The 11,068-nt window shown below is 32.6% G+C and overlaps 1 protein-coding gene across 3 annotated transcripts; it reads left to right on the top strand.

The window, feature by feature from the left end:
- The first annotated feature begins 352 nt into the window (after positions 1-352).
- On the top strand, positions 353-9,616 carry LOC148629289 (peroxisomal sarcosine oxidase-like). Of its 3 annotated transcripts, none has more exons than XM_088547435.1 (8): positions 353-545; positions 1,932-2,083; positions 3,550-3,763; positions 4,065-4,247; positions 4,904-5,053; positions 5,807-5,956; positions 8,695-8,770; positions 9,425-9,616. In XM_088547435.1, exons 1-8 carry the CDS (start codon positions 438-440, stop codon positions 9,547-9,549), a joined length of 1,158 nt encoding a protein of 385 aa, XP_088403561.1. In that variant the 5' UTR covers positions 353-437; the 3' UTR covers positions 9,550-9,616. The 3 variants fall into 3 exon arrangements, with proteins under 3 accessions (XP_088403561.1, XP_088403554.1, XP_088403571.1); XM_088547428.1 differs by lacking the exon at positions 353-545 and adding an exon at positions 966-1,100; XM_088547445.1 differs by lacking the exons at positions 353-545; positions 4,065-4,247 and adding an exon at positions 966-1,100.
- The last annotated feature ends 1,452 nt before the right edge of the window (positions 9,617-11,068 follow it).

The raw sequence follows: 11,068 nt of genomic DNA, 5'->3' as shown, positions 1-11,068 counted from the left end.
TGCAAAGTTTGATGATTTCAGCTGATATTCCTACGTATAAATGGTTATGTTGGAAAGACAACAAAAACTAGGCGGAAAGTTCGAAAAAAAGGTACTAATGATAACGATACGATGGGTAAACTAATTAGTCGACCCGTACAAAACAAATAAAAATAAATAAATAAAATAAAAATAAAAATAAAAAAAAACCTAAAAAAATCTCAAAGAGAGTGATCTACGATGCCCAGATTATTTCACTCAATGACCTTTTCAATAATACAATTGCTAGATTCGCATAAATGATAAAACAGTTCCCCTTGTACAAGGTTGTACTTGATATATTCGTTTATAGAGCGTTAAGATTTTTAAGTTGTCGTATGCTGTATAAATGTATATACTGTTATTGATAAGATTGTTAGGTAGGTAAATATTTCGTACAATTGTCAAATCTCGAGAGGATGGATGCACATGTATATGACGTTATAGTGGTAGGAGCAGGGATAGAAGGTTCAGCCACGGCTTACCAGCTGGCTAAGAGAGGCAAGTCATCTGTTTTGCTGGAACAGGTTTGTTTACATCGTTCTATATATATATGTATAATTATCATTGATTATATATATATTTATCCTACAATGAGGTTATTTGTTAAACGAATAAAGGTATACGGTTATTTTTTTGCTGTATCCGTACATTAGCAGGTTATCGACTTTCTGGCTCCTTCCACTCACGTGATAGGCGGAACTACTTTTTTCTGGTATGCGTAAATTAATCATGGCCACCACCATAGATACGATATAAACAAATTGCGATTGTGTATCCGGTTAATCTTTTTTTGCTGTTTTGTGACGTTTTCATCTGAATGAAATAAAAGATTTTATGTAAACCAAATAATGATTTTGTTTGTATTTTTTTCACCGTCATATATATGGCAAATCCCAAATCTCGTTCAGATTTGATTCATTATCAGTTTGCAGACGACTTCCCCTGTCATTTCAGTCATGTCGGACTCGGAGCCAGAGTGTCCGTCATGGTTTAACATAAACTGGTCCCCACTTAAAGAAATTGAAGCACTACAACATGATAAAACTCTTGAAGAGACAAATGACCAGGAAACTGTTATGGTCTTGGATTTATTACTGCTTAAACACAAATTTCACCCCTGAACTCTACTGCCATATACCAAACAGAAACAAGTCAGCTTCCATCTTCCTCGTGAAATTCAAAACTTTAATGTTCTTAAATCGACTTTACAACATTCGGCCTCGCATTTCCTACCCGTTCCGTCGCCTCATCACATATCTTCAATAATTTTCGACAATGTACCCATATTGTATATATGTATGCATCCTTGTATTCATATACTATGTTGATCATCGCCGTGAATGCTATGTATCTACATAGTAATGTACTAGCAAGTAAGATGGTAGAGTTGCCTCACCACATTAGACTTCTTATAAGTATTATATACTTGGTGTGGCTGTATTTGTATACTGTTACAAATTCTCTATTGTATTACTCGATACCATCAGAGGTTGTCCTATTCAGTTACGTTCGCGCTCTAGATTTACTTACGAGGAAGTATCACTCGGTTAACGAAAGGTATATTTTTATATAACCAAGTTGGTCTATTGGTATAGAGCGTTGGACTTAGTGCAGGCGGTGTTGCCATAGATGTCAGAGAAGAGAAGGGGTTCGAATCCCGCTGAGGGAGCGACCAAATTTGCATAGAAAATTTGCAACTTTGCATCGATTCTAGATTTGGGGTGTAGTTTAGACTTGATTACATATGTATATATATATATATATATATATATATATGTGTGTGTGTGTGTGTGTGTGTAGTTACGAATCTATCTCCTAATCAATGATTGAATAAATTTTAAGTAGCATGTCAACTAACATGAGTAATACTAATGGCTTACAACCCATCTACATTCTGTTTCTTTTTAAAGTTCCCAATACCCCACAATAGAGGAAGTTCACATGGACAGACAAGGATTACAAGGAAGGCCTATGGAGTATATTCTCACTATGCCGTTATGATGGAAGAGGCTTACAGCGCGTGGAGTCTGTTGGAAAAAGAAAGTAACACTCAATTTTACCAGTATGTTCAAACTAAGTGGTTTCACTAACTTTGAAGTGTAGTTTTTTTTATAAACAACTAAAATTTTGTCTATCGAACCATTAAATCGTGTTATCCATGGTCCTGTATTTTTAAATATAAAATGATGCATCAAGATACACCATGCAAAACTTTTTGAATATCTTATGTGTAACCAAATGACTACACATTATGTAAGTGATGTCCTATTTATAAGTACGATGGACGATATAATTGTATGCTTAAGCCATAAATAACCTTTAAAGCTAGATGCTATGTAAAAACTTGTTATACTGGTACTAGTTTCATATCATACGATTTACAAGATAAAGCATTATTTGATGATAATAATCAAATGTGTCAAGAATCGACCTTTATAAATATGTAAATGTTAACAATACTGTTCAATACAAATGTTTATACATAATACTAGCTTTTTGTTGGAAATCTGCTGATGTTTTTTTTTCTATCATATGTAGAACAAATGAACAAATAAGAACCATCTATTACCCTTAAATACTTGATTTACTAGTGTGTAAAGAAATATGGTTTACATATTTCGTAAACAAGTGCTTGGGAATATATACGCTTTTATACCTCCATTAATTTGATGTCATAGGGATAAATTACTTTTTATGTGTGATATCAAAAGTGTTTTATTAATGAAATCATATTTTTAAAATATTTTATATATTTGATGATTTTTCAAAAGAAAAAGCACAATATGCCAACAGAAAAAATGTACGACAATCTATTACTCACTTTTTTTTTTGTTGATCGCTGGAAACCAAGAGATAGAGAGAGAGAAAAGAATTAAGTTCCTTATGTTAGCTTCGTGCAAAATACAGGCAGTTCTTATGATATGGGTTGCACATAGTAAATTTTATCCCACTGATTTTTTTGTTTCAATGTAATGTTTATATCATATGTCTGTTAAATAGTACAAATATTTGTTTGTGGTTGACAATGGATAACTAAGAAAATTACTTCAAAGTTTCCTTACAAAGCAACAAAATTTTGCACAAAAAGAAAGTCATATCCCTTTTCTATTGCACTTTCAATGCTTTCTCTGTAATTTATTTCTAATTAATCGTTACAGTAGAAAGGATGCATTTTTTACATGAAATAACATTAAAACAAAATTTGTCATGTGCCACCCACTGCCTGCTTTTTGTATGGACGCCCTCTTAAATATCTACATCTTTATTATTACTTTGAGAAATGTGATGTTCAATTGGAAACAATGCAGTTACGTATACCAGTACATAAAAAGATACACATTTGATTTGCTCATTTTTCCTAACAACGATTTGTTTATGATTTTTTGTATTTCAAAGTTAAAACAATAAAAAAATGCGAACAGAAAACCGTTTTTAATTATTGTAGGAACAAAATATAGTAACAAAATGGAGTCATGGTGAAAGGGAAAATTATATATAAACCATAAAAACATTTGAACTCCATTTCAGTGAAACGGGAATGCTCTTCACTGGCCCCTCGGAAAACCCTTTCGTAAGGGGTAGTATGGAATTATCCAAATCAAACGGAATGGCAGTTGACGTTTTAAGCAAACAAGATCTAGTCCGACGATATCCCAGGATGATTTTTCCCGACAACTACAGGTTCATCCTTGATAAATGTGCTGGAATACTGATGGCAGACAAAGCACTAGCAGCATTTCAAGTAACTTATCTAAATCATTACATTTTTTATATATCTTTTTTAATGTTTAAAATTTCAACTTTTTAAGTTACCTTAAAGTCTTGAACTCTTTGCTGGATTCGACGGAAGCGGAAAACTATTGTTAACTATTATTAATAGAAACCATTTCCTAAACAGCATGCATTGGTTAGAGTTTTAACATTTGATTATAGCACACATGTATATTAAAGTTTGTTTTAACCGTAATGCTGCATGTTAGTTTTAGTTTAACAAGGTTCTAAATTGTTTGTATTATATGTACGGATACAAACTTCACTTTTAGGCTCAGTACTGCAAACTTGGTGGAATTATAAAAGACAACGAAGTCTTCACAAATATTCTTCCAGGATCAATATTGATAGTTAAAACAAATAAAGGCACCTACAAATGTAAAAATATTATATTAACATTAGGACCCTGGGCTGCACAAATGTTACCAAAACTTGGAGTAAGTATTCCATTAAAGGTATTTATCGAAGTAGGGCATTTAAAAAAATTAATGTGTTGACGGTTTTAATGTATTAGTGGTAAAGAACAAAAAAACTGTATGTTTTACTTACAAACTAAGTACCCATTACTTACAAACTAAGTACCCATTACTTACAAACTAAGTACTCATTACTTACAAACTAAGTACCCATTATTCCTGAAATTTTAACAATACTATATTAAGCACTATAAGTAAATATTCTTATTTTTTATTTTCAAGTTTCTACATTTCTTTCAGGAAAACAACACATGCAACGCAATTACAAATTTTCGATACTTTTTTTCGAACGCCACTAAGTTATCAGTAATCGGGAAACAGAATTGCGATCGGTTACTTGCGTTTCCATAGAAGGGCGTCCTTTAGGTCAAATGGTAAAAAGCGAAACTATACCGACTACGTTGGGAAAAGTTCGCTATAAGCATTACTTGCGAAATTATAATGAAGCACGTGGCAAATTACAATCATACAAATTATTACAAATAACGTTACAAATCGGGTTTGAGGTTATTGAAGAAATGCTTAAAGAAATATATGAATGTTTATGCAGCCGTTTGGTACGGATAGTAAATCATCTGTATTATATACGAATCCTGCCATTCTACATTTTTTTCTCGCACATTTATCTTATTTAGCCTATAAGAATCAGTGTTTGTTATTGGAAAGAGAAGAACCCTGGAGAATTTAATATGAAGACATTTCCAACATTTTACCAGAATAATGCAGTGGAAGAGAAATACAGTGTGTACGGATTACCTAGCATGGAATATCCAGGCTATGTAAAAGTGTGTAAACCCTATAGATTAATCTTAAGTTATTTCACGATCATTTTCTTAGGTACAGAGCTTATCAAAAACCTGGAATTATAAATAAGTAATTAAGCTATAGGGCGAAGTGAAAATACTATTCCACTTATAACAACGTTCGCATTAAAAACTGGCGACTGCAGACACTCTGACATTTACAGCATAAAATGTCACTTTTCAAAATATAAATTCTAAATCTTTATGTCGGAAATGTCATAATTCGGAAGTAGTTGACGAAGGCACAAACAGAGTGGTCGTTCTGACGAAGGCACAAACAGAGTGGTCGTTCTCTTTGATTTTGATTTTTATCATTATTATTATTATTATTAAATAAAAACAAAGCTGTAAACATGAGTATAAAAGTCCGCACTTACGATTTGAAATAATTGAAAAAAAGCTTTTCAGAAGCAATACAAAAATATCAATCATATAAATATTGCAAACTTTGAAGTCTCTCATATCTCAATTGGTCAATGTACCATCCTAGAAACTCGATGCTTCATTAACAAAGCTATTTTAAGTTACAAAAATACTATTCCGTTTATATCAACATTCACATTAAAAACTGACGACTGCAGACACTCTGACCTTTACAGCATAAAATGTACCTTTTCAAAATATATGAATTAAGACCATTCTAGTCGCTCCCTGTACGATAGCATTATCTGCCTCTCATTGATAGAATTTAAACGGAAAATCTTCTAATGTATTTTGTTTTGCAATGCTTTACAGATGTGTCTTCATTGGGGGCCGGATATAAATCCGAATAACAGAGACGATGTTGATGAGCAGTGGGTCCTTACACGTATAAGACAATACGTCGCAGATCACTTTCCCACACTTAATCCGGAACCTGCCATTATAGAACCTTGTATATATACAGTGAGTACATAAATCTTCCATCTGCCATAAGAAAATCATACTTTACACATTGATTAACGGATAAGAAGGTATAACGCGATGGTCATTCAAAATTAATTTAAATCATGTCATTGTTCAACCTTGTGTATATACAATGAGTCGAGAAATCAGGTAATGTGTTCACACTTTTCCAATAACCGAAGTCAAAATGAAACGCTACCATATCGTCGATCACGTCACACTATGTACACAGTACACATGATGATGTCGTATGCCATCGGTCATTTGCACCCGCTTCACCAAGTACTTGTCATCATAGATCTATATAAACATTCGAAATTTTGAGATCAAATTTGAAATTTAAAGAATTACTTAGTCAAAATTTTGACATTTATTCAAGTTTCGGGGGTTTTATACATCGCATCCACCCAAAGAACTTGGGATAAAGGATACTAGAGGACACTGTGAAGTCAGCTTCATATCTTGACCTACAGTTAGAGATCGATGGTAAAGGAAAACTACTGACCAAACTATACGGCAAACGCGATGACTTTTCATTCAGCATTTCATCTGTGGCAACATCCCTTCTGCACCTGCGTAAGGAGTTTTCATTTCACAACTCATACGTTATGCCAGAGCTTGCCGTACCGCGCTTCTGGAACAGGGTTATATTTCTACAAGATTGAAGTCATCACTACAGAAGTTTTATGGTCGTCATCAAAAACTCGTAGATCGTTACGGTGTATCTAACTGCACCATGAGAACCGTTTTGTTCAGCGTGTCATGGTTTTCCTTTCCTCTTTCATCTGCCCCGTACTATATTTTTTATGAGCAACATAGTGGGTGTTTCTAGAAAAGCAGAGGATGCGTACCCTACCAGTACACCTGGTTCATGCTCCCAGTTTTTAGTGGAGTCCGAATTGCTCATTTACTTTTATTACTTTGTATATATTATTTTGGTTATTTTTTGTTCTTTGTTGTGTTTGTCTGTTTTCCATGTCTGGTCTTTGTGCCTGGATTACATTCTTTTGATTTCCGAAAGAATCTTGGTAACTTTGATTACTCTTTTGACATTTTATTTCATATTTTATTCATATCTCAATAGTCACTAATTTGAATAATCGATTTTTATTTTTGAATTGCTAATATTGTTAGCGACTTCTTGCACTCGTAATTTCAGTACTATGATTTGCATAATGATATATTTGTGATGATATATTTTTGCATATTTCATATTTGGGAATATTTAATGTTGAACATTTTGTTAATTTTATGAAATCAATTGTATAAATCAAAGTTCACTTAAAGATTATATCTTCTAAGGATTAAAATTGAAAAGTAGTCAAAAGGATGTTTACAAATGAACAAGAAAGAAACAGGATAATACTTAATATTTAGAGCAGTTAAGCAACTCAAAAAAATTTTATGAAGACGTTTATTAAGGAATAAGATTATTAATTAGTAGATTATAAACGGAATGCAGAGACGGAGATGATTCGGTATAAAAAGGTGTTGTAGCCAGTTTAATCACATCTGGTTTGCAATAATATATATATATCGGATTCTCTTCTCTCTCATTTACAGGTATAAGATGGACTTTAATTCAAATAGATTTTAAATTCCTTTTTAATAATTATTAATAAATATATATATCGGATTCTCTTCTCTCTCATTTACAGAGTGAGCTAGTTCTACCCAAAGCCTTTTCGGCAGTTTTGTGTATGCTTCAAGTCCAAAAATAAGCATAGCATATTACTGCACCTCCTCTAGGTGCCATAGAACCGACATATCAAGCTTAATACATTGCTTAAGATGAAAATGTACTTCTTAAATATCATACACATGTGTTCTGTGTGTTCTTGTATTAGAGCAGGAAGTTCACATTTAAAGATGAAATAATCGGTTAGCATTGAACTATCTGTAATATGGCTGAAAAACGTCTAGTCTCCGACGGATCAAGATGTTTTACAAGTGTGATGAAAGAAAAAAGAATTAAAAAACTGGTTGACGGAAAATAAGCTCTCTTACTTTTTAGAACAAAATATAGTCCGGTCGGACTGCACTATACATTTCTTCAACAGAATTAGTAAAAGATTAAAACGATTATAGAGGACAGTCCTCATAATGGTAGTCAGTTATAATTTAACCTTTGACCTTAGAAGCACCGAGCGCCTGATTTCAGTCTGACAGGAAGTAAACGTGTAATACAAAGCAATTATCTGTTTAGTTTCGTGTCTTTATAGGATATTGGTTTTCTTCATAAATGTTTATAGCTCACCTTAGTGTTGTTAAATTATGAAGAAAAAATATCCTTGTTGATGTAAAACTGTAAAAGGCTATTCAACTTCGTCCTCTTACCTGCCTTATATTGAGTTACGTTGAAACGGAGGATTTATTAAAGTTTTGTTTTTCTTTCAAACAAATCTGTTTTTTCAAAATATTTGATTCTGTTTCAGAATATTTTCTCCACACGACATATGGAGATGGTATATGTAATGTGTTTAAACAAGAATTTTATATATTTTGAAATAAAAAAAACAAAATTCTATCTGGCAACATCAAAGATGCCGATCAGCATTGCAAAACCTTTATATATGTAAAAATGGTTCAAACGCACTTGTTATGGTAGAAATAAAAATGTGACTTGTAATGTATCTGTTCTGGTTTGACCTTCAACATACAAACATATAGTACATAAAACAATTAGATTGAACAGGAAGACAGAATGCAAAATAATGAAACGTAACGTTTACCTGTAGATGCTACCTGACGAGGACTTCGTAATAGATAAACATCCATTATGGCAAAATGTGGTTATAGGGGCAGGGTTCTCTGGTACGTACCTTGGTGTAATGTCTTATTTTGCATGATGTTTGAATAGTTTAACTCTGTCATAAAACAACAGTGTTTATATTTTGTTGAAATGTCAACTTTTAGATTAAGAAGTTGTAAAACTAGGTTGTGAGATGATAAATGATCGCTTCAATATGAAAAAAAAATCACATTCAAGAAATTATAAACGTGTAGAAGTTTTGAAAAAAAAATATATTTATGCGCTAAAATCTGAAGTAGTCAATGTTTTGGTGTCGGTATTCCTGATCAATGCCATAAAATGTTGTCTTTATTATCCAAAGAGCATGCATTTTATTATAAAAAAAGATTCTTTAAAAGTAACTGTGTATATTTATCTACATACAAACTATACGGAACACAAATAACCCAAACTGTCTAATGCATAAAATGAATATTCTAGTTCAGGAAGTTTAGATAACCTTGAAAAGCTTCGTGGTGTCATCTCGTCAGTCATGAAATAAACCAATACCAGATTATCAGTACAATTCGGAGGACTTATTGCAAAGTTACAAACGGTATTACCCCTTCAGATATAACACTAAAATATTACGTCACTGTATGTATATACTCACATATACCTATCATGGCTAACTACCATATCAGTTGTATTTATCTTTGATATTTGTTATGTTACAGGTCATGGTTTCAAACTTGCACCTGTCGTTGGTAAACTACTTACAGAACTTGCTCTTAGGGAAACACCGTCTTACGACATTACTAGATGTAGATTGGATAGGTTCAATGCTGTCTCAAAACTGTGAAAAGCAAAAGCTAGATTGTCATTATATTTTAAACAAACTCCTGTTTAAATTAAATGTGGTTGATGCATATTGTCGTCAGTAATGATATTCAAAGTTAACGTTGAGTGATAGATTCCTACTTGTAGTCAGTAAAACATACCTGATCGAACCTGGCATAAACCGAAAATTTGTTTAAATCTTGCAAGTCTCAAACTATTCATTGACAAACATTTTTTAAAACTCATTAAGCGTCCTAAAATGACAGATTTTATTAATCCTTATCATACATGTTTCCGAACAGTTTTTGCATCACTTGACACTCGTCTTCGTCGTCATCGTTGACTTTTCTTTAAAAATCTTCCCTGAAACCTTTCAGAGAATTATTACATTCTTAGAGTACCTACTTTAAAAATTGTATCGATTATATAGATCAAGCGTAAAACATGGCCACCGTTGATAATTTTAGACCACTGTGTCAAATCACCGGTTTCAACATATATCTCAAAAACTTTAGGAGATATTGGAAAATAACTGTGACCTTCCTTCTTCAACTTGAAGAACTCTACTTAAGTGTACATTGGGTCAAAGTTATTCGGTCTTAAAAGGCGAATATGACGTTTTTCACAATTTTCAGCCAATATCTTAATATAATAGAAAGAAAAAAAGCCTTTTAAATGCTAAAATAATACTTTTGTTAAGTCCTACAAAAGTCGCTTTTGACTCAAAATTGTCCGATGATTCCTTGTTAGAGTTGATGCCCTTTAAAGGCGAGAATTAGGGTTTTTTTTTGCAGTTTTTAGCCAATATCCTTCAAACAACTATAATAGACAGAAAAAAGCTTTCAATTGGTGAAATGATCTTTATGATTAAGTTTACTAAAAGATTCAAAGTTGTCAGATTACTACTTGTAAGAGTTGTTGCCCTTGGAAGGCGAAAAGTGGACCAGGTTAGCGATTTGGCTCTTGTGTGCCTCTTGTTTGTACGTTACGTGGACCGATTATAAGTCTAAAATATACTTGTGCTGATTTTAAAACCAAAATTGAAATTTCCCTTCTTTCCACGAAAAATGATCTAACCACAAAAATAGTGATATTTTCATATCTTTCAAGTTTTTAAAATTTATTTTTCTTCTATATTTAGGCATTTTCAATAGATTTTTTAAACCTTCTGGTGCTTTTGTGAATAAGCTTCAGCATATGTTTTGTGAAAGCAATGTCTATGGATGAACAGATCTGTAAAATGTCAAATCCTATTTCAAATCAGAAACATCGGTATAGGTGTGCATACATCATAACCAATGCAATGCTTGTAAAACCTTGTATCGCTTAATACATCTTGCGTGAACTACGGAATTGTCCAGTCTTAGGGCGTTAACGATAACGACGCCACTTGTCTCGTTAGAACTCGTTGATATGAAGACATAACACCTGGATTCTTCATCGGCCCATCGGCTTTCGCTATGAAATAGAAACAAAACTTAAGTGCATTCTTTAATGTTTTATAATATATATATATGACGACTCTATTCGCTACACTGCCC

This window comes from Perna viridis, chromosome 1 (genome assembly GCF_037379345.1).
Source record: "Perna viridis isolate PV_CMFRI_1.1 ecotype Kerala chromosome 1, ASM3737934v1, whole genome shotgun sequence".
NCBI lineage: Eukaryota > Metazoa > Mollusca > Bivalvia > Mytilida > Mytilidae > Perna > Perna viridis.
The sequence above is the reverse complement of the archived record's forward strand: the minus strand, read 5'-3'. Positions and strand labels throughout refer to the sequence as shown.

Excerpts from the sequence above, each read along its gene's own strand:
- LOC148629289 (XM_088547428.1), top strand. The coding sequence starts at position 978 with ATGTCGGACTCGGAGCCAGAGTGTCCGTCATGGTTTAACATAAACTGG. Across the intron at positions 5,054-5,806 it reads AATATCCAGGCTATGTAAAA|ATGTGTCTTCATTGGGGGCC; the intron begins GTGTGTAAACCC and ends AATGCTTTACAG. Across the intron at positions 8,771-9,424 it reads TATAGGGGCAGGGTTCTCTG|GTCATGGTTTCAAACTTGCA; the intron begins GTACGTACCTTG and ends GTTATGTTACAG.